The sequence below is a fragment of the Melitaea cinxia genome, chromosome 28, assembly GCF_905220565.1.
Source record: "Melitaea cinxia chromosome 28, ilMelCinx1.1, whole genome shotgun sequence".
In the NCBI taxonomy this organism is placed as follows: Eukaryota; Metazoa; Arthropoda; class Insecta; order Lepidoptera; family Nymphalidae; genus Melitaea; species Melitaea cinxia.
The window spans coordinates 2,976,374-3,000,381 of record NC_059421.1 but is presented as its reverse complement, the minus strand read 5'-3'; the positions used below and the strand labels follow the sequence as shown (position 1 = coordinate 3,000,381).

The 24,008-nt window shown below is 42.6% G+C and overlaps 2 protein-coding genes across 2 annotated transcripts in view; one reads left to right on the top strand and one right to left on the bottom strand.

Annotated features, from left to right (window-relative positions):
- The window catches only part of LOC123667412 (serine/threonine-protein kinase Genghis Khan), an 88,327-nt gene that overhangs the window by 49,453 nt on the left and 14,866 nt on the right, over positions 1-24,008 (top strand). Inside the window, exons 37-38 of the mRNA XM_045601316.1 lie at positions 8,524-8,690; positions 23,757-23,946. Coding sequence (XP_045457272.1) covers positions 8,524-8,690; positions 23,757-23,946 — 357 coding nt within the window. The remainder of the gene's footprint in view (positions 1-8,523; positions 8,691-23,756; positions 23,947-24,008) is intronic.
- Positions 10,627-18,263, bottom strand: LOC123667489. The gene is made up of 3 exons (XM_045601383.1): positions 17,948-18,263; positions 17,579-17,684; positions 10,627-12,462 (listed from the first exon to the last, which is right to left on the bottom strand). Exons 1-3 carry the CDS (start codon positions 18,080-18,082, stop codon positions 10,643-10,645), a joined length of 2,061 nt encoding a protein of 686 aa, XP_045457339.1. The 5' UTR covers positions 18,083-18,263; the 3' UTR covers positions 10,627-10,642.

Genomic DNA, 24,008 nt, shown 5'->3' with positions numbered 1-24,008 from the left:
CGTGCTGGAGGGCGCGCGCGTGTGCGTGGGCGGGGACTTCGGGCTCGCCCTGCTGGACCTGGAGCGCGCCGAGCTGGTGCCGCGCCGCGCGCACGCGCCCGTGCACCGCCTGCGCTACGTGCCGCACGAGCAGCTGCTCGGTGAGTGTCGCTACACATACAGAACACACACGTGCTGGAGGGCGCGCGCGTGTGCGTGGGCGGGGACTTCGGGCTCGCCCTGCTGGACCTGGAGCGCGCCGAGCTGGTGCCGCGCCGCGCGCACGCGCCCGTGCACCGCCTGCGCTACGTGCCGCACGAGCAGCTGCTCGGTGAGTGTCGCTACACATACAGAACACACACGTGCTGGAGGGCGCGCGCGTGTGCGTGGGCGGGGACTTCGGGCTCGCCCTGCTGGACCTGGAGCGCGCCGAGCTGGTGCCGCGCCGCGCGCACGCGCCCGTGCACCGCCTGCGCTACGTGCCGCACGAGCAGCTGCTCGGTGAGTGTCGCTACACATACAGAACACACACGTGCTGGAGGGCGCGCGCGTGTGCGTGGGCGGGGACTTCGGGCTCGCCCTGCTGGACCTGGAGCGCGCCGAGCTGGTGCCGCGCCGCGCGCACGCGCCCGTGCACCGCCTGCGCTACGTGCCGCACGAGCAGCTGCTCGGTGAGTGTCGCTACACATACAGAACACACACGTGCTGGAGGGCGCGCGCGTGTGCGTGGGCGGGGACTTCGGGCTCGCCCTGCTGGACCTGGAGCGCGCCGAGCTGGTGCCGCGCCGCGCGCACGCGCCCGTGCACCGCCTGCGCTACGTGCCGCACGAGCAGCTGCTCGGTGAGTGTCGCTACACATACAGAACACACACGTGCTGGAGGGCGCGCGCGTGTGCGTGGGCGGGGACTTCGGGCTCGCCCTGCTGGACCTGGAGCGCGCCGAGCTGGTGCCGCGCCGCGCGCACGCGCCCGTGCACCGCCTGCGCTACGTGCCGCACGAGCAGCTGCTCGGTGAGTGTCGCTACACATACAGAACACACACGTGCTGGAGGGCGCGCGCGTGTGCGTGGGCGGGGACTTCGGGCTCGCCCTGCTGGACCTGGAGCGCGCCGAGCTGGTGCCGCGCCGCGCGCACGCGCCCGTGCACCGCCTGCGCTACGTGCCGCACGAGCAGCTGCTCGGTGAGTGTCGCTACACATACAGAACACACACAACACACGGAACTAAATTGACGATGAATAAAAAAATTATTCTTCAAATTAAAAATGTTACGTCCGACCTGGAGTATATTGAAAACGAGTGGAAGCGTGATCTCAGGTACGAACGGGACGAACAATTGTCTGCAGTACGCAGAGCTAACACTCAATGTCTTAAATAAAAATCCTACCTTAGTTTCACTGAATACTGTTCGGTGAAGCCTCGCCAGGTATAACTTAATTAACATCAAACTATAATTGGCCAATCATTACGTCTAATGCTAATCAATTATACTTAACTGAAGTGGCGGGCTGAAGCAGGAACCAGCAATCAAAATGGCCGTTGTTCGGCGTAGTTCCCTCACGTTTTTCACAATAATTCAACAAGGAATACAAGGAATACAATTTGCTATTAACAATTAAATTACTTCAAACAACAAAGGATGGTTCGATCAACAAAAGGCGATAATTTTTCGCGAGAACGAACAAGTACAAACAAAAGCGTAACTTTTATACGGAGACCGGAAAAACGATGCAAATTTTTAAATTCAAAGGTGACGAATGACAGCTCATAGATAAAACCATTTCGTAAACTATACTAACTGTCATAGATAATATAATAGTTTAGTGTTGCTACATTTGGTTCATAACATCTACCCGCCTCGGCCAGGACTACCTGGCCGCTAATCAATTGGCAGTCGTGACAAGGTTGATACCGCTCTCTTCAGAACAGAACCGTCCACCCGAACCTCAGCAAAACGGGGCACTCCATCTGCTCCAAAGACGAGGTTAAGAATGCGCCCTCTGCGCCAACACAGTGGCGGTGAGTTAGCGTCCTTAACCAGAACGAGGTCACCAACATGCGGTGGATCAGTCTTGTCAGTCCACTTAACGCGCTGCTGGAGAATATGCAAATATTCCAAATTCCAACGTTTCCAAAAGCTCTGAGTGAGTTGTTGGATCAATTCAAACCGCGAGAGACGATTGAGTTTCACATCAACATAGGGGTATTCCGGCAGGGCGTTCAGCGGCCGTCCAATCAAAAAATGGCCCGGTGTGAGGGCTTCCAAATCGTTAGGGTCTGAAGAGATCGGGCACAACGGGCGTGAATTCAACATGGCTTCAATTTTGCAAAACACAGTTGCGAGCTCCTCAAATGTTAATACGGACTCGCCAATTACTCGTCGCAAATGTGTTTTGGCAACCTTTACAACACTTTCAAAAATTCCTCCCCAGTGGGGGCATGACGCGGGACTGAACTTCCAAGTTATTCTGCGACTAGCTAGTCTAGACGCAATCTCAGTCTCATTAGACGCCAAAAATTCATATATCTCTTTTAAATAGTTATTTGTGCCTTTGAAGTTGGTGCCGCAATCCGACCGAATCAAGAACGGTAGTCCTCGTCGTGACACGAATCTATCTAACGTCGCAACAAAGGCCTCCGTCGAGAGGGCTGAGACTAGTTCTAAGTGTACCGCCTTGGTGGACAGGCAAACAAAGACGCACAGGTAGGACTTGACCGTTTTACTGTTCCTGAGGGTCGAGGTCTTAACCGAAAAGGGACCTGCAAAGTCCGTCCCAACTCCAGCAAAGGGCCTTGTCTCTGTGACCCGATCCGACGGCAGGTCACCCATGATAGGCTGCATGGTAGAGGCCTTGAGTCTATAACAAGACATGCAGCGAAAGACCACACTACGGATCGTCCTTCGGGCCGATAAAATCCAAAATTCTCGTTGTAAAATGGCCAATAAGGCATTACAGCCGGCGTGGGAGTTCTTGATGTGACGATCAGTCACCAACAAACTCACTAAGTGGCCACTTTTGGGCAACAGGAGGGGATGACGAGCTCCATACGGGAGGTTTGCGTTCCTTAGACGCCCTCCGACTCGCAAAAGACCCGCACTGTCCAAAAAGGGGTTCAGTTTGCAAATGGCTCCAGACAGCTTACATTTGCCTTTTCTCAAAATATCAATCTCATTTTCAAAGTTCTCTTCTTGCACAGAACGAACCCAATGAAGAAGAGCATCCTGGAGCTCTTGTGGCGATAAGAACGCCTCCAAGCATTTGTTCTGTGGGTGTCTACAATTTCTGGTGAAGCGCTTGATCCAAGCGGTGACCCCCAGTAATTTGTCTAATGAGCTGTAGCGATTCATTAGGAAATCTGGGTCGAACGGATGGTCCCGCCGTTCAATCGCAAGGGTTCGCAACCCAGGCAATGTGACAGTATCCAAGGCCGGTGTTCGCGGCCAATTAGATTCTGACCTGGTCAACCACTCAGGTCCCCACCACAGGGAGTGCTCAACCAAAAAGGGGGCCATACATCCCCGTGATGCGCAATCAGCAGGGTTGACTTCGCCAGGCACATGCCTCCAGATTAACGGGGTTTCCGATTTCTGGATCTGAGAGACCCGATTTGCAACAAACACCTCTAAGGTGTGGACTGACGTCTTCAGCCAACATAGGACAATTTGACTGTCAGTCCATGCATAGACTGTCCCAATGTTAACTGACGGGCACAAGGTGGACATGACGTGATTCAAGAGGCGAGCAAGAAGGGCCGCCCCTGACAACTCTAGCTTGGGAATTGTCAAGGTAGTTCGAAGAGGCGCGACCTTGCTCTTCGCCATGACCAATGACACCTTCACTTGACCATCCATGGTCACGGTGCGCAAATATACGGCTGCTGCGTACCCACGTTCCGAAGCGTCCGAAAACCCATGAAGGGACGCTGTATGCTTCCCTGGTGGAAGCATAGCACGGGGCAACGATATCATATTGATAGCAGGCAATGAGGAAGCAAACAGGAGCCAGTCCTTCAAAATAGCTTCGCGGAGTGGCTCGTCCCATCCAAGACCTGCAGTCCAAAGTCTCTGCAGGAAGCATTTGGCCCAGAATATGACTGGGCATATCCAACCATTGGGATCAAACGTTCTCGCGACAGTCGACAGAACCAGCCGTTTCGTCCAAGTGCGAGGCGAATCCAAATCGACGTTGAACGTGAAGATGTCCTGGACTGGTCTGTACTGTATTCCAAGGACTGTCATCATGGTAGGATTGTCACGGTTCTCAAATAGGTGAGGATCCTGCTGGTGGTCATCAGGTAGCCCATCCAAGAGCGCAGGTAAGTTGGAGATCCATTTACGCAATTCATATCCTGCGGAGGCTAGGATGCCAATCAATTCGTCACGCAAAAGGAGAGCCTCTCTCTCCGTGGACGCACCAGTGCATATGTCATCAACATATAGGTCCTCCTTCAAAATGGCGGCTGCGCGAGGAAACGACATACGCTCTCGATCTGCGAGCTCCCAAAGCGAACGTATGGCCAAAAAGGGGCTAGACCGCAGCCCGTATGTGTTCGTGTTGAGTTCGTAGACAAGTATGGGATCTTGCGGGTTTTCCCGCCACAATATCAGCTGGTATCGACGATCATCAGGGTGGATTACCGTTTGCCTGAACATCATCTTGATGTCAGCTACGAAAACGAATTGGTGACGCCGAAACCGCGTGATGACGTCACAAAGGTCCTTAAGCAATTTGGGACCAGAATGAAGACACTGGTTCAAGGACACTCCCGATGTGGTCTGCGCAGAACCATCAAATACTGTGCGCAGCTTGCCACTTGACGGCTTTATCACAGCATGATGCGGGAGGAAAAAATGCTCCGTCGAGCGCCAGTCAAGTTTTGACACAGACATGTGTCCCAAATTCTCATACTCCCGCATGAAGTCAATGTACTTCTGTTTAAGTAGCGGGTCCCTGCTCATGCGGCGCTCCATTGCCAATAAACGCTTCTCTGCAGTAGGCCGCGAGTCGCCAAGGGGCGGTCGTACGGCAAGAAATGGCAATCTTGTCATGATCCGGCCAGAACGAAGATAACTGGTGTTGCTCTTGTAGAACCGTTCACACTCCTCGTGTTCCGGATCAGAGCGGGGTGCTTGTGGTGGCTCTTCCACTTCCCAAAATCTCTGCACGGCGTCAGAGAGGGCGGAGCCCACCATCAAAGCCGTTCCAGGTTCAGCAGGAGGGGGAGCCCTCAATACAGGCCCCATCAATGCGAACCCAAATATGGTCCGGAGGGCTACTAAGCCAGCTGGCTGCAAAACACGATCCTTACCGAGTAATATTTTGCCCAGTACATCGGCGCCAAGCAACAAATCGACCGTGCCAGGTAGGTCGAATTTAGGGTCAGCCAAGTCCAAATCGGCGGTCAATTTTACCGCATCCGCAGACAACCGAACTTGCGGGTGACTGCCCAAGATGTTCTCCATCACAATGGCCGACGATCTCAGCGTCGGGCGTGGAGAATTTGAAGGCGAGAACTCAAACGAAACGTGGCCCTCAACCGTGGTTACAGGGGCGTTCCCGACACCTCTTATTACATCTGAATACTTTTTAATATTCAGGCCAGTCTGCCCCACCAACCAAGACGAGACTATGCACCCTTGTGAGCCTGTGTCCAATATTGCTCGGACTACAACCGAGGCGCCCGTCCGTCCCCAGACCCGGACATAGGCCGTGGGCAAGAGGACGGTCTCAAAAGGGGGTGGTGCATAGCGGGGGCAGACGCCAACATCCTAATGTTGGCGTGGCGGCGATCTATTGCCGCTGTCCCGGGACGGCACGTCAAAACGAGGGAGTGGTTTAAACTCGCCCTCCTCTCGATGGCGACTGCCACGAGCCATAGTCGGCGGTTCGTAGCGCCGGGAGCGTCCGTACTGAGGGTTGCGCGGCTCCAAACGGGGACGCTCCGCCAGAGGGGGGGACGGCAATCGTACCGGACGTGCGTCACGGTAATCGTGGTAAATGACTGGAGGTGACCGTGATTGGTCACGAGGGTGCGGTGAGGGCGAACGGGGCACAAAGGTGCGGGATTGAACCCGAGGCCCCCTTCCATACCCGCCCGTGGGGCTGCGCGCCGAATCATGTCGGCGATCCACAGCAGCACAATCTGCGTGGCGGGGGGGAGGTGAGCCGGACTCCAAATTGCGGGACTGAGCCCGGTGTCCGCTCTCATACCCGCCCGAAGGCGACCCCGGGTGGTCGCGGCGGCCATTTGCGTTGGCGCACAGCACCTTTAAATGTTGCCCTCCACAAACAGGACACGGGTGCATGTCGGGGCAAGCGCGCTGAAAGTGGTCCCCCAGGCAGGAGAAACACCAGCCTCGGGCCTTAGCAATCCGCCTACGAGAGGCCACATGCAACGCTACAAAGTCCGGGCACTGCATCGTTCGGTGCCCCCGGGACTTACAGAACCGGCAGACCGGTCGCGCAGCCTGCGCGACTGCAAAGCGGGGGGACGCCCTTCCCTTTGGCGCCATTTTAGCAGTGCGCCGTTTGTTGGTGGGTCCGGAGCTTGATAGTCCCACCGGCGCATCCATAACGTCGCCCATGCGACACTCATTCTCCAGGAACGCCAACAATTGCTCATAACTAGGGAGAGGAGATGCCTCATCCCTAGTGTGCGCCTGTTCAAAACGTGCTCTCAGGGACACCGGCAACCGCTTGAGCATAATACGCACCAACCAGTATGACGACTGGTCAACCGGCAGGCCCAAGCGGCTAAGAGCATTGGTAGCTGCAACGAGGGGGTTAAGCATCTTGGTCCTCAACTGGGCGGTATTACTCACGACAGGAATGTCCATTATCTGGTCGATATGAGCATCGGCCAGACAGCGCTGGTTTTGGTAGCGCTTGGTGAGTAATGACCGCGCGACCGCATAGCTCCCTTCACAAATCGGGAGGTGCTGCACCAATTCTCTTGCCTCTCCATCCAGCACTGAGAGCAGGTAGGCCAGCTTTTGGGACAGGCTCAAATCCTCCCTAGAGTCCACAAGGCTTTCGAACAGGCCGATGAAACCCATCCACGCGTCGAGTCGACCATCGAAATGGGGGAGATCCAGGTTAGGCAGTCGGGTCAAAAGGCCCACGGGAGTCTTCAAAGAGGCCCTTGTAGGCGGTACTCCGGCGCGCGAGGCTAAGATCTCCCGGGCGCGTTGGGAGATTTCATCGGCGAGGCCCAAAATTTGGACGTAGTCCTCGTGGACTTGCTCCCGTCGCTCCTTCGGAAGCGACTCCATTGGCACATCGTCAAGGTGCAGAAGGAGGCGCTGGTACAGAGTCTCGACCTGTTCAAGTCGAGCCGGGCATTTCTCGTACCTGTCTATTAAGGCCTCCGTGCGGTCTTCCCTATTCACCAAGGCGACCGCTGAACTGAACCATCTCAGTTGAGCTGTGATTCCTGAACAAGATTCACGGACCATGGTGACCGCGGTCGAAGTCATCTTCAAAGGCACAGATATAACAACAGTAACAACAAACAATAATCAAATTAATTCCAATGAAACAACTGCTATCACTGAATTGAAATCAAGTATCAAATCTTAAATAACTTCAGTAATAATACAAGAAAAAATTAAAACTAAGTTTTTTAATCTAATATTTCAACAAACTAGATTCAAAGCAATAACACAATTTACTCAACAAATTAATGAATTTACTGATAAATACCCATTTAAACAGCTATTTCTAATCTTATACTAACAAACAAGAGTATTTATAAGAAATTAACCTTCAATAAAGCATAAGACAACAGCTGTTATTAACTCAAATCCAAATATTAGACCTTAAGTATCTAAATATAATATTTTAATAAAGAAAGAATTAAACAAATTGTGACCTAACTTATTCATACAATATAATAAACTGAGCAACAATAAGTTAACCACGCTCTGCTACCAAAACTTGTTACGTCCGACCTGGAGTATATTGAAAACGAGTGGAAGCGTGATCTCAGGTACGAACGGGACGAACAATTGTCTGCAGTACGCAGAGCTAACACTCAATGTCTTAAATAAAAATCCTACCTTAGTTTCACTGAATACTGTTCGGTGAAGCCTCGCCAGGTATAACTTAATTAACATCAAACTATAATTGGCCAATCATTACGTCTAATGCTAATCAATTATACTTAACTGAAGTGGCGGGCTGAAGCAGGAACCAGCAATCAAAATGGCCGTTGTTCGGCGTAGTTCCCTCACGTTTTTCACAATAATTCAACAAGGAATACAAGGAATACAATTTGCTATTAACAATTAAATTACTTCAAACAACAAAGGATGGTTCGATCAACAAAAGGCGATAATTTTTCGCGAGAACGAACAAGTACAAACAAAAGCGTAACTTTTATACGGAGACCGGAAAAACGATGCAAATTTTTAAATTCAAAGGTGACGAATGACAGCTCATAGATAAAACCATTTCGTAAACTATACTAACTGTCATAGATAATATAATAGTTTAGTGTTGCTACATTTGGTTCATAACAAAAAATTAACTTTTTCGTCCACAGTGGTGATCGCGGGTCGCGGTCGCAACGTTCGCCTGGTTCCAATAAGAGCGCTTGAGTGCCCCGAAGCGGAGAGCGTGAAGCTAGCCGAAGCGAAGGGAGCCGTCGATATAGCGGTTGGGGAACTGAACTCGTCTTCCTACGGTTTCGCCGTTGTTTGTAAACGTCAGGTAAAAAATCACATTTATAAAGGGGCAAGTATAGTTTATATATATATATATATATATATATATATATATATATATATATATATATATATATATATATATATATATATATATATATATATATATATATATATATATATATATATATATATATATATATATATATATATATATATATATATATTCTGTTTGCGCTAATCCAAAATATGTAAAAGAAAATTTCAAATAATTATCTGATTCTTAACTTATATCTGCATTTTTAAGAGATCTAAACAGGTCACAGATAAAGCATAACAATAAAACATCTATTGTCATATATTTATTAAAGTTAACAAGTAATATTACTGATTAACTTCAACCTACCAAACTGTTTGTCCAACACTATTTGACATAAATGTTTAAAATCAGTCTCAAATAAATTATCAAGGAGTGAACACGTGTTTTATTCGTCAAAATATACAAACCGTTCTGCTATACGAAATTGAACCTTAAGCTAAAGAACATATGGTCCATAACGAGCCGAATTGAAGAAGCGAACGGTCAGTGCAGTCGGCCGCGTGAATACAAAAGAAGACAACATTCCTTTGATACGGAATTGCATCGGTTCAAGTAAACAACTTTTTTTGTATGAAGTTTTACTTGTGATTTGAAAAGTTATTTTTATTAATTACAATGGCCTCTCCTACTGTGGAACAAAATAGATTATTATCTGCTTTAGAAGATGTGGCGAATATGATTCAGAAGGCTCAAACAAATATTAAAAAGTGTCCGAAACAAAGGTTAACCGAAGGATATATAAAAACAAGATTAAAAACTATCGATGAGTACTGGGAGACATTTAAAGAAACACATAAAAACCTTTTGAAGTGTACGCCACGAGAACAAAGGGGAGTTTTACCTTACTTTCTAAATGAAGAATATTACTCGTACGAAGATTTGTATATTTGTTTGAAAGGTGATTTAACAGATTTACTATCGAATATGGATTCCAAACCGAAAATTTTTGAAGAATCTAATTCGTCAAATTTATTACAAAATGCGCAGTCATCATTTGCTAAATTACCGAGGATTCAGTTACCAACGTTTTCTGGTAAATATGAAGACTGGCCCACATATCAAGACTTGTTTTTGGCGCTTGTACATAACACAACAATTAATGATGTGCAAAAGCTTCACTACTTAAAAACTAGTGTGACTGGAGAAGCAGAGATGTTATTACGACACATTAAAATTACACAAGACAATTATAAAGGTGCATGGGAATTACTTAAAGCGCGCTTCGGAAATAAGAAAATGATTGTTTTTTCAATTTTAAAAAGATTATTTGGCCAGAAGAAAGTTTCGCATCAGTTAGCTTATCAAATTAAGAATCTTCTAGACACAACTACGGAATGTATAAGTAGTTTGAAAAATTTAAATATTTGTACAGATACATGGGATCCTATTTTGATATTTATAGTGGGACAGAAATTGGACTTAGAGTCATTAAAAGAATGGGAAGAATATTCGTATAAGAAGAACAGTGATGAAATGCCTTCGTGGGAGGATTTTAAGAATTTTCTCGAGTCTAAAGGTCATTGGGCACTTAGTATGAAAAATCTACCCACGACCTACAGAAACAAAATTGGTGTGTATGTTTAGATAAATATCCCTAGTTTACGAAAATATATGTCGCATCATTGTAGAGTATGGGAATCAGCCCAAAAATTAAAAAATAAAGTCTTAAGTTACGATTATATCCTCTAGTGATAAGACATTGTTCGACTATTTATTTGCATTGATTGGGTGTCATGATTACACGCTGGAACACCTGAACTCGTCGTGTTCGTCTGCTGGCTCTAATAATACAAGTCTGTTGGACACCTAAATGATAAAAACTTATTCTCCTTCACTAATACAATGGGAATAATCTGATGTATTTTTAAAGGAAACAAATATATAGAATTATATCATTTTTATTCAACATGATCAATGTCAACAGGAACGATAGTGTCGTCCAAGAACCTTGCTGGCGTATCTATTTGTTCTTGGTGTCTGGCCCATGACAAAAAATACACCATGCTGGCTATATGTGCGCAGCATCCGATAGTTCGGCGGCCGTGGATACAAGAACAGTAATAATCTTCTATACTCTCTCTGCCCTCTGTTGTGGGGTTTACCAATATGTAGGTGTAATATTTTTTACTCCTGATGTGTCGGGACTGAATTCTACCGCGTATCAATGTTCTGTTATTTACCGATTCTTGGTGCCGGTAGAGTTCGACGATATATAGGCCATTTGGTCGTAACTGCTCATGGACATATGATCTGGCGATCCTGAGGTGATAGCTGCCCAGCGTAAATAGTGTCAAATCATCGTACGACAATTGTGGGAAATCGAACGCTGCATCACTGGCATCAATTGGAGTGAAAGCTACCCTTTGCATATTTAAATTGTGCTCACGCACATATTCCGCCAGCTCGTTCCTTCTATTAATATTTTCATTAATTATATTAATGAATTGCTCGGCGAAAATGCTATCCTCGTATGGTCGCCGAGTAGCATTGATGAGCGCTGCAGTAATTCGGAAATCCACCATCATGTTAGGCAAAGAAACATTGAAATAGGTGTGTCGAAAAATCTTAAAATCTTTTTTGAAACGACTGTTCATTGTCTCGACAACCCACCGGGTCATTGTTATGAGTCTAGACTTGTTTGCTTCTTCGGTTGTGAGTTGCTCTCCTCTGGATCTGGATGGTGGCATCTGAGGATTGTAACCAAATTCTTGTATAGAGGAGATTGAGTCCCGAAAGCCGCGGTCTAGTATGAAGACATCGTTAGGCCGTAAAAACCAATGCCAAGGCGAGTCTTCATGTTCCATTATGGTACGCATAATTGTTGCATCCGATGTTGTTGCTGCGTAAGGTCCTAACACATCTAAGATATAGCCATCTGTGCAAACTATCAGGAACGGTTTTACCAGGTTCCTGAATTTATGTAAGCTGTATGTAATTCTTTGAAACAAAAAATTGGAACTCTTTTGCACATATAGGTATGTGCCGTCAAGCACCAAAATGACTGTATTCTGGTCGCCTCCGAAAATATGAGATGGTATACAAAGATTTCGAGCAACCGCCTCTTCTCTAGTTATGTGATCTAAGCCTAGAAAATGCGGGACGAAATCTTGAGTTAAGCATTCTCTTGCTAATCTTATTTTTCTTTCTAACGTTCTTCTGGACATTTGGAATTTCGTAGCTAACCTTTCATCCGGTTCACCAGTCCTAATTTTTGTGAGGTATATACCTAAAGTCGCAGCAGGCCTATCAGTTCTGTTATGAAGAGATGGTGTTAGCTGAAGAATAGTGTTAAATTGATTTTTTGTTATTCCTGTCCAAAAATGTAGCTCATTATCATCAATTGAATTTATGTTTTCAAAATCAAGTTGGTTTCTCCGTTCCAAGCCCCATTTGTATAAATTCATCATATCCAGTACATGAGTGCCATTAAATTGATGCATTTGCCCCTGAGTAGTTAGTTCTTCCCAATCATTTCTTTGCAAATGTGAATGGCAAACACGAGCAAGAGGTGGTATATAAAAATTCATGGTATGCAATACATAGAATTTAACATACAATGGCAATATATGCGTAGGAATGTTTCTGCAGGTTTGAAATAGGCAACGTCTTGCTGTATTTGAAGCACGGGAATATCCCTGTACAGAAATGAAACCGGTGTTATCTTGTTGACCCTCATTTGGTTCCTCACCAGCATCTTCTGCTTGTTGACGTTGTTCGCCTTGAACTACTAATATTACTACTAATATTATAAATAATAATAATAATATAATAATATTTATTTAGATGAAGATTACATTATGAGGAAAATAAGTTATAAGTAATTTTTACACAAAGTTTTTTACACAAAGTTTGACAACACGATTAGCGAAGGACTGGTGCTCAAAAAGGTATAAAATACCTGTACTATAAGTCACCAGGTCCCTCCCCCCAAAGTTAAGAATACAGGATCATGTGCTCAACTTGTCCAAATGGAGACAAGCCTCGCAGATGAAGGTATATGTAAACTTGTTTTACCAATTTATAATAATTGCCAACAAAGACCCAAAAGGTCAACAAGAAAATTTAGGTAATTAGAAAGAAAAATAATAATAATAATAATAATAGTAATAATAAAATACAAACAATTATATACCCAGAGTCAGCTGCTAGTGAACAAGTAGGTTTTCGGTATCATCGTATGTGAAAGATTTGAGCCAGTTGGTAATAGTGAATTTACATTTCAGTCTTGGAAGGTGATAAATGGGTATACGGGAGTTAACCCTGTTATAAAGAAAGTTTCCCAAGTAATAGTACTGTCTCCGAGCTAGAGCCGTTGAAACCTTGATAGAGGGGCATACTTTGTTTTTACGTCTTTTGTCTTGATTAATTTTAGGGTCGAATGGGAGCTGAGAATGCTTTTTTAACAGAATATGAGTTATAAACAATTTCCTCACCGATAGGACATCCCAGGATTTATAAAGATCGTCGGTCGGATATCTAAAAGGAAGTGACGCTGCTGTTTTAAGGATTGCTCGCTGGGCTCTCTCTACACCAATAAGGGCTGACTTACACGAACCACCCCATACAGTGATGCAGTATGTTATAAGGGATTGGCAGAGCGCATAGTAGACAGATTTGATAGTATTCCGATCAGCTACATGTCTTAAGCATTTGAAAATGTAGATGAGTTTCCTTAGTTTAGCTACGAGAGACAAAATATGGGGCTTGAAGGTGAACGCAGAGTCAATAATGACCCCCAAGTATCTGATATTGTCCACTCTTTCAAGAACCGGACATACACAACTGGTGTATGAAGCTGGGTTGCAAACATGTGCTCGAATGATGCCAAAAGATGGTAAACCCTTTTTAGTGGCGGAGAAAGCCAGGTACTTGGTCTTAGTTGCATTTAAAGTCAGGATGTTATTTTTTAACCATGCCGATACACTGTCAAATCCACGCTGTGCAGCATCATACACGTCCTCCCACGTACTGCCGTCAAACAGTAAAGCAGTATCATCTGCGAAGGAAATAATTTTTCCTTGTGGGATCTTCATTCGACAAAGTTCGTTTATGTACACTAGAAACAACGTGGGACCAAGAACGCTACCCTGAGGCACCCCATATGAGATGGGTACAATGTCGCTTGTTGTTTGACCGATCCTGACTCTTTGCCTTCGGTTTTGCAGGTAGTTTTTAAAAAGCAGAAGAGATAAGCCTCTCACACCAACCTCCTCCAACCTATCAATTAGTATAGAGATAGCAACCGTGTCAAAAGCCTTGGCAAGATCTAGAAAAATTACGAGAAGTTTCCGTTTATTCTCAATTCCAGACATTAATGTGTTTGTCATCTCGATCACTGCGTCCTCCGTTGATCTACCAGCACGGAATCCAAATTGTGAGTCAGATAATATATGGTTGGACTCAAGAAAAGAAACTAACCTTTTATTCATAAGTTTCTCTAAAATTTTGGAGAGAACTGGCAGAATCGAAATGGGCCTATAGTTGCTGACGCTGGACCCATCACCCCCCTTGTGGATTGGCTTGACAGTAGATATTTTAAATTGCTCAGGGAAGCAACCCGTGCTTAGTGCAACATTACAAAGATGGGTGATGGGTGCAACGAGCAAATTACAGTTGCGCCTAATAAGCCAGGCGGGGATATTATCAACTCCAGCGGCACAGCCATCTTTCAGAGACATGATAATAACCTTTATCTCTCCAGGATCAGTGGGCCAAAGCAGCAGAGAGTTGGGAGACCTGGGGAAATCATGCTTACTTTGAGCAGGTGTGACACACGGCTGAATGAGCTTCTCAGCCAATGACTGTCCGATTTCGCAAAAATATTTGTTGACAGAATTAGCATTAGCAACAGGATCGTCACCACAGAGTAGGCTCGTAGATTTGTCCACCTTATTGCAAGTATAAGTAATGTTTCTTACTGCGTTCCAAAGTTTCTTTTTATCTGAACCAGCTTCACAAATCAGGGACCTTTCATATTGCCTTTTGAGTTTATGAAGTAGGTCGGTACAGTAGTTCCTATATCGCTTATATGTGCACTTTAAACTATCGTTATTAGGACCCAGTTTAACTTTTTTATTTAGTCTATCGCGGTTTTTTAGGCAGCGTAACAGATCAGGTGTAACCCATGGTTTTGCTATTCTTTTTCTTTTTGACACAATGACCTCTCTTGTGTTGGAATTCAAAGCATTCTGCAATACATTAACTATAAATTTTGTAATATCATTAGCATCATTCATAGTGAATACGGAACTAAAGTCAACGTTATTTAAGTAGTCACTAGCACCACCTCTATCAACGATCCTTCTGCTATAAGGACCATAGTTATAGTTCTGGGATTTAATATTAACGCTCACGGCGACACTCTCATGATCAGTTATATCAGATTCGATAATAAAACAGTAGGATGATTCTTTAGTTTTCATCATGGCATGATCCAAGCAAGTTCGACCATGCGTAGGTATATTATGGGCTGCTAAAATGCCGTAGCTAGCAAGGAAGTCAAGATATTCATTGTGTCTGTTGTCAGATGAAAGTGGCGAAATATCAATATTAATATCACCCATGATAATAATGTTCCTGAATTGAGTATGATCTCTAAGAAGCAAATCAAAGGAGTCAATAAAATTAGAAATATTTTTATAGCTTGGTGGGCGGTAGATAGCAATAATGCAAGTAGTTGAATTTATTTTTAGAATGAGACAGTTTGCATCACTGAGAGACGGCTCCTCATGTCGTACATTTATAAAAGTTTTGTAATATATGACTACCCCTTCGTTTTGTGTTAAATTATTGAGGGTGTGGATTGAGCTATAACCATCCAACACAGGAATAGGCTTGGGGTCATGCAACCAACATTCAGTTAGGATGATAATATCCCAATCAACCTGAGATCTTAGGAGAATGGTATAAAAGTGGTCAAAATTGCGAGAAATACTTCTAATATTTTGCGATATTATAGAAAGGTTGCCTAAGCCCGTGGGCATAAGATTACTCACGTCGTCCACGCCACACCTTATAGCCTTAGCAATTTCAAAAGACTCCAGCTCGGAAGAGATAATATTATTTTTCCCGTCCACAGTCATCACTAATCGAAGTAATAATTATCGCAAATAATCTGTTTAGTAGTGGTAGCGAATATACAGTAATTTTGAAGCCCACATTCACCTTCCATAAGATGTACATTAAACTTAAGACACAAGATCGATTGGAAGAAAATACGGTTACACAGTAATAAGTGATATACCGAAAACATGTTATTTTTATTTCATGCACATTGACATAATAGAACAAATTAAACTTACAAAGCAGCAGAGTACCACGATCAGCTGACTCATACCTACAATATAATATTTTCATTTTATTAACCCTGCCGTAATAACAAAAATTAAGTGTAAAGAATATAAGAAAACCACCATAATCAAGTGACTCATACAAACAATATAACATTTCTATTTTATGTACTTTGGCGCAATAATACAAATTAAATTTAAAAAATAATAGATAACTACGGTCAGCCGACTCATACCCACCATATAATATTATTATTTCGTTTACCTTGGCGTAATAACACAAATTAAATATATAGAATAAAAGAGAACTACAGTCGGCTGACTCATACAAACAATATAATATTTCTATTTTATGTACTTTGGCACAATAATACAAATTAAATTTAAAAAATAACAGATAACCACGATCAGCTGACTCATACCCACAATATAATTTTTTTATTTCATTTACCTTGGCGTAATAACATAAGTTATATGTAAACAACAGTAAATAACCACGATCAGCTGACTCAAACAAAACATATAATATCAAACATAAAAGACATTTAAGCGATAACAGATATAAATTAAGGATGTGTAAATTAAACAAAACTAAAACTAAAAAAAAGTTTTGAGTTCACTTTCGTCGTTAACTCTCATAGCGGGTTTACCCTCTTCTTTTCTAATGAATACCCTTCCATAAGACACCCAGGTTGAAAATAGCTTTTTATTTTTTACAAGGTCTCGGGTGAGGAAATAAATTCGACGAACTTTACTGGTAAGGGCCTCAGACAGGAAAACAGTTTTCTCTGGCCCTGAGATCTTAAGAGCGGATGTCCCAAGAGGTCGCTGATTGTTTTGACGTTTTGCTTTATTATATTTATTAAATTTTTGAACTAGAGATTCCTTTCTAAATGTCGTTGTAAATTCCACCACAATTGCCTGCGTTTTAGATCTATAAATGTTTCGTATTTCTGTCTCCTGAATTACGGGATCAGCATTTACAACTGATGCCAAAGTTTTTAGAGTGTTAGTTAGTGCCTGCTTATTTTCAGGTTCTAGTTTCGGAATGTTACGTAATTCAATTGATGATGACTTCGAATCCCTCTCCAAAAGGTTTAGTTTTGTCTCGAGAGTTTTAATATATGATTTGTACTTCTGGTTTTCAGTTTCCAGTGTTTCGATTTTACTGATAAGGGCATCGTACTGGGATGACATGAATTCAACAGATCTCTTAATTTCGGTGTTTTGTTCAATCAGTGAAGAAATGGAAGCATTCAATATTGAAAATTTCGCTTCCTGCTGGGAGTGAAGCTTTTCGTACATAGTTCTAAATTCACTAATCAATTCATCCGAGCCACTGGGAGACTCGACAAGCCTTCGTTTCATCCTTTTAGTAATATTTAAGCTACCATCCTGTTTAGCCGAGCCTGAACAAGATAAATTAATATCTGAGTCAGATCCATAGTGGGTAGGTGAAAGTCTAGATTTGGTAGTCAGCGTATCTGTACTCCGAGGCGGCGAACGTTGAACCCGAGGCATATTTATTTACTAAGACTCGTTAACTCGTAACTCGTTGAGGTGGCTCATTTTGCCTATGCTGACTTCTCAGAGTGGAATCCAATCTCACCCAGCAGGCATGGCATATAGACCGCGAACCATCAAAAGGAATCTGAAAAAAGAAAAAACGTGTAGGAATGTTATATTTTATTTTATTAGGTACCTAATAATTGACACTATGCTGAATATAATGCTGAACTTATACATTATACACAACATATAACATTTAATAAATCAATATCCTTAGGCATACACAGCGCCATGTAGTTTAAACTGTAGGTATAGATCACATACTTAAATATAATTATATATGTGTGTACGACATACGACACGTAAGGCAAGTAATCAAATAAATCGGACAAGGTACACTCTTACCTCACGTGGTGTTATTTCCTGTAATAATAACTCGACGTGATCTCGGAACTTTCCGAGAAAGTGCACTGTGAGAATATGTTTCCTTCGCCGCAACACAGAGCGGCTACACAAAACACAACTATTTTGTCTTTCCATATCAACGAAACCCAATCAAAATGCAAACTTAAAATCCAATAACACAGCAATTAATCGTTAAATATAGTTAAAACTCAAGAAACGCACAGATCGCAACGACACAAGACGAGGGACTGCGACTGCTCAGGTAGCGCGGGAATCGAGCACATGCGAAACCGGTTCTAACTTGTCTAACGTGCGAGTGAAACGGCTAATGCGGCTTGTATTAGCCGTTTCACTCGCACGTTATTCATTGCGCACCTTAAGTTTATGACGCAAACGTTTGTGTTATTTTTATTGATAACAATACTTAATTGATAGGTGCCTAACATTTTTAAACACATATCGTCGTTTTTAGACTTCTCCAGCGTTTAAAAAAAAAAAAACCACACAGAATTAAATTTCGGCTAGCACTCATTAATTTACCAACAATTTGATATCTGTAGGAAATTTTTCGAAAACCGGGTCAGATTATGCCCAATGACCTTTCGTACACTCGAACTAATCGCTCCGATTTCAACGGTAAGGGACAAACCACAAACTTCAAAGTCATTTCATGTCACAAACAGAGATCATGAAATTCATCAAACCCAGCACCCTAATACTCATATACAACCTTCATGTTCCTATTGCAAAGGGGGTCATTACATTTATAGTTGCAAAGATTTTGCGAAGCAACCAATTGAACAACGATTCGAAATTGTAAAGAAGAATCATCTTTGTTTTAACTGTCTTATACCAAATCACAACGTATACAATTGTAAACATAAAACGACATGCCGAATCTGCAGAAGAAAACATCACTCCTTATTACATCGAGTAAAAGAGACAAGCGAAGAACAAGATACTCAACCAGAACAGATAATCACAACCGCTCACTTCTCTAAACAACAACCTGGTCATGAGGTGTTATTGGCAACAGCACAAGTGGAAGTCAAGTCAAGAGATGGTGATACACACTTGCTTCGTGCTTTGATTGACCAAGGCTCAGAAGCTTCATTCGTATCTGCGAGAGTCATTGAACTACTAGGCCTGAAAAGGATTAGTATCAACGGTGAAGTTTCTGGAGTAGGAGAAGAAACCCGAATACCTATAAAACACTTAACTTACCTGTCAGTTGCATCGCGATTTAACAGCAGTGAAGTCATAACAGTGAAGGCGTATGTGCTGAAAGCCATATCGACGAGATTACCTTCGAAGAACATCTTGATGAACTGGCAAGAGCTGCAAAAAATAAATTTGGCTGATCCGAACTACTATAAACCAGGAAGTATAGACATTTTACTGGGCGCTGAAGTCTTTAGTAAAATTATAGAAGATGGTTTAATTAAAATGTCTGATGGAATAGTAGCTCAAAAAACGTGTTTAGGATGGATATTATCGGGGCAAAGAGAAAAAGAGTTTATGAAGAATCAACACAACGTAATCACATTACATATAAGAAGCATGGTTACAGAAGATAATAATATATTAAAGAAGTTCTGGGAAATAGATAATGAATTATACAAAAGGAAGAAGATACTTACAAATGAGGAAGAGAAGTGTGAAGAGATTTACAAAAATACAACTAAATGAGATGAATACGGAAGGTATATTGTACATTTGCCACTGAAACAAAGCATAGAAGATACAGTCCAGTTATGTGGAGATACAAAACAAGGAGCTATAAATAGATTCAAACAATTAGAAAGGAAATTTCAAAGAAATGAGAAATTAAAAGAAGAATACGTAAAGGTTATAAGAGAATATATAGGAATGGGTCACATGATAAGATCAGAAACAACAGACAAAAATTTTATATATTTACCTCATCACGCTGTAATCCGCGAAGACAAAGACACTACTAAGGTTAGAGTAGTATACGATGCATCAGCAAGTGGCTCCAATGGGAAATCCTTAAACGATGCCATGATGGTAGGTCCTGTATTACAACCTGATCTTCGAAGTCTGATAACCACTTGGCGTACATACAAAATTTGTGTAGTAGGAGATATAGTAAAGATGTATAGAATGATAAATATAACAGGAGTACATACAAATTTACAACGAATCGTCTGGAGAGACAGCCCTGATAAAGATCTCGAAAGCTATAATCTAACAACTGTCACTTTTGGCACTGCAGCAGCTCCATATTTAGCTGTCCGAACGTTACATCAACTAGCTGACGATGAAGCCCAGGAATATCCACACTCTGCACCTGTAATCAAAAGGTCATTTTACATGGATGATTTAATGACGGGAAGTGATAGTGAAGAAAAAACTAAGAAAAAATGTGAAGAAATTAGAATGATATTACGGAAAGGAGGATTTATTATGCAAAAGTGGTGTAGTAATTCCGAGGAAGTTTTAAGATATTTACAAGGAGGAGAGAAAAAAATAAATGATACAGTGGAGATAAAACTAGATAAAGTTATTAAAATTCTTGAATTAACATGGGATAGGAAAGAAGATATATTTAAAATTACTGTGAACTTACCTGAGATGATACATCCTGTGACGAAGAGATCCATTCTATCAGATGTCGCCAGATTATTTGATCCGTTTGGATGGTTATCGCCAGTTGTCATAACTGCTAAAATTTGGATTCAAAAATTGTGGCTCTGTAACTTGGGATGGGATGACGAGCTACCGTCACATATGTGTGAAGAGTGGATAAGATATAGAGAAGAGCTGACACATTTGCAAAACATACAGATACCACGATGGTTAAAAACAACTAAAAATAATTTTAATACTGTAGAATTGCATGGTTTTGCAGATGCATCTACTCAAGCATATGCTGCTGTCACTTACCTTAAAATTGTGGACGGTGATGAAGTACATACAATGATTCTCGCGTCTCGTACTAAGGTTGCGCCGCTAAAGCAGCTGTCAGTACCTAGACTAGAATTGTGTGCCGCGGCTTTATTGGCTGAACTCATGTATGATCTTGCAGAGCTACTAAAAATAAATAAAGATAACACATTTGCCTGGACGGATTCTATGGTGGTACTATCGTGGTTACAAGCTCAACCTAGTCGTTGGCGAACCTTTGTTGCTAACAGAGTATCAGATATATTAAGAGTGTTAGACAATGATCGTTGGAGACACATTAAGTCTACTGATAATCCAGCTGATATTGCAACTAGAGGTCTAAGAGCATACGAACTTGAGAATTACAACATTTGGTGGTCTGGACCGGAATGGCTTAAGAAAAATAAAAAATTCATGGAAAGGAGAGATGACATTCCACAGACGGAACTAGAAATGAAGGGATGTTTACATACAAAGATAGAAGATGATGAAAAACCCATCTGGGAACGATTTTCGAGTTTGTCTAGGATGAAAAGAGTATTAGCTTATTGTAGAAGATTTTTAAGGAAAGGTAAGATAGAAGAAAGACAAAGTTATTTGACAGTAAATGAATTGGAAAGGGTATTAGAAGATAGCATAAGATATTACCAAAATTTAATTTATGAAGAAGAAATTGATGACCTCAAAAGGAAAGGAATAGTTAAATCTAGAAGTTCCTTAATCACACTGTCACCCTTTTTAGATAAAAAGAGTTTGATAAGAGTGGGAGGTCGATTGCAAAATGCTTCGATGCCTGAAACGTTTAAACATCCTATAATAATTCCAGCTAATCAACACATAACAAAACTTTTAATTATGGAAGCACATATTCGAACACTGCACGGCGGGATTCAGCAAATGATGGCTTTTCTGAGAACAAAATACTGGATTATCGGATTAAAATCAGCGGTAAGAAACTGTATACGCAACTGCAAAGTTTGTATTATCGATAAGGCCAAGGTGAAGCATCAGTTAATGGGTCAGTTACCACTCACCAGGGTCAATGCATACAGACCCTTTTTCAATAGCGGAGTTGATTACGCCGGCCCTGTAATGCTAAGAACATCGAAAGGTCGTGGACACCATGCTACCAAGGGTTATATTTGCCTATTTGTGTGTATGTCTACTCGTGCCATTCACCTTGAGGCAGTTACAGATTTGACTTCACAGGCCTTTATAGCAGCATTTCGAAGATTTGTGGCTCGCAGAGGGCGTTGCGCACATTTAATGAGCGATAATGGGACGAACTTTGTTGGTGCTGCCAAAGAGTTAAAGGAATTATTTACAAAGACTATGAATAACGTGACAAAGGAAGTGGCAGAGTTATTAGCGAATGATGGCACAACATGGCACTTCATACCACCAAGAATGCCTTCGTATGGAGGCTTATGGGAGGCTGGTATTCAATCGGCTAAAAGACACCTTACGAGAATCAATAGGGATACCAAACTGACTTATGAAGAAATGGCCACACTTCTAGCTCAAGTCGAAGCTTGCCTTAATTCGCGTCCACTCTGTCAGATAGACAGAAGCACAGATACAATTTTGACACCGGGACATTTCTTGGTCGGCGAGCCGTTAATAAGTGTTCCTGATACAAATTACGAAGAAAGGAATATTAGTTTGATGAGTAGGTGGCATCTAATACAAAAAATGACAAAGGATTTTTGGCAGCGATGGAAAACTGAATATTTAAATACACTACAACAAAGATATAAATGGCAAACTAAGGTTCCATCGCCTGCGGTTGGTGATCTTGTCATAGTTAAAGATGAAAACACACCTCCAACCAAATGGTTATTGGCCAAGGTCAAACATTTACACCCTGGAGCAGATGATTTAGTGAGAGTATTAACAGTGCAGACACCGGGCAACCATGAACTTAAGAGACCATTATCGAAGTTAATATTATTACCCAAAGACAAAGGTTACAATTAAGTCATGGTGGGCGGTTAATTATACGAGTAAACTATATGTATCTACAAATAAGTGTATATGAATGTGTATGTGACTGTGTCATAAAAAGTGCTGTGATTAAGTGTAAACTTTAACAAAATATGAATTAAAGTAATTGATTGAAGTATTTAGAATTAACTTTGTATTATTATGTGTTTTTCAAGTTCATAGTTCTGAGACTTAAATGTATTGAAGTCATTTATGTGAAAACAAAAATATTTACAAAATTATGTTTTATGGACAGATTACAAATGAATTGTGTATAATGTTTGTAATAATACAATTGTAATTTTTATTCAAGATAAAGCTAGTTTCAGCTAAAGGATGTAAATGTAGTTAGACTTTATTTAAAAACAATTGTTTTTGGTGGGCGGTATGTCCAACACTATTTGACATAAATGTTTAAAATCAGTCTCAAATAAATTATCAAGGAGTGAACACGTGTTTTATTCGTCAAAATATACAAACCGTTCTGCTATACGAAATTGAACCTTAAGCTAAAGAACACTGTTACATTTGCTAAATAATAAATCTACTCACAAGTAGCGCTATGTTTTTGTGGTGACCAAGGTAGCCAGAGCTCCTAGGGAGGATCGACTCAAAGCGTTTGGCATGAATCTGGTGTCGCGGGCATCTAAAACTTAAGGGTCCTAAGGTAACCGTTTACCATCACGTTGGCACTATGCTCGGTTGACGCCTTAGTCGCATATAGTAAAAAAGCGTGTAAGGTTTTGACCAGTAATATATTATATCTCATATTCTCCTATCCTATTCCTTATTTGTGTTTCTTTCTTTATCGTGATACATTTTCGTTTCATCGATATTTCAACTTACAAGGATTCTAAAGAAATTTCAGTTAAAAAAAAAAAAAAAAAAAACGTATTGATCTCTCGCTCCCGTGGTGCAGAGCTCGTGGGCGGTGCTGGTGTACGAGATCACGCGCACGGCGGCGCGGCGGCAGCGCGTGGCGGAGCTGCGGCCCGCCGCGCCCGTGCTGAGCGTGCAGCTGCTGCGCGGCCGCCTGCTGCTGGGCCACCGCGGCGCCTTCGTGGCGCACGCGCTGCGCCTCGAGCAGCCGCTCGCGCAGCCGCCCGTCTGTGAGCCCCGCCTGTCGCTTACTGACGCCGTCGCTTCCGGCCATGTGTGTAACGGTGCCGTG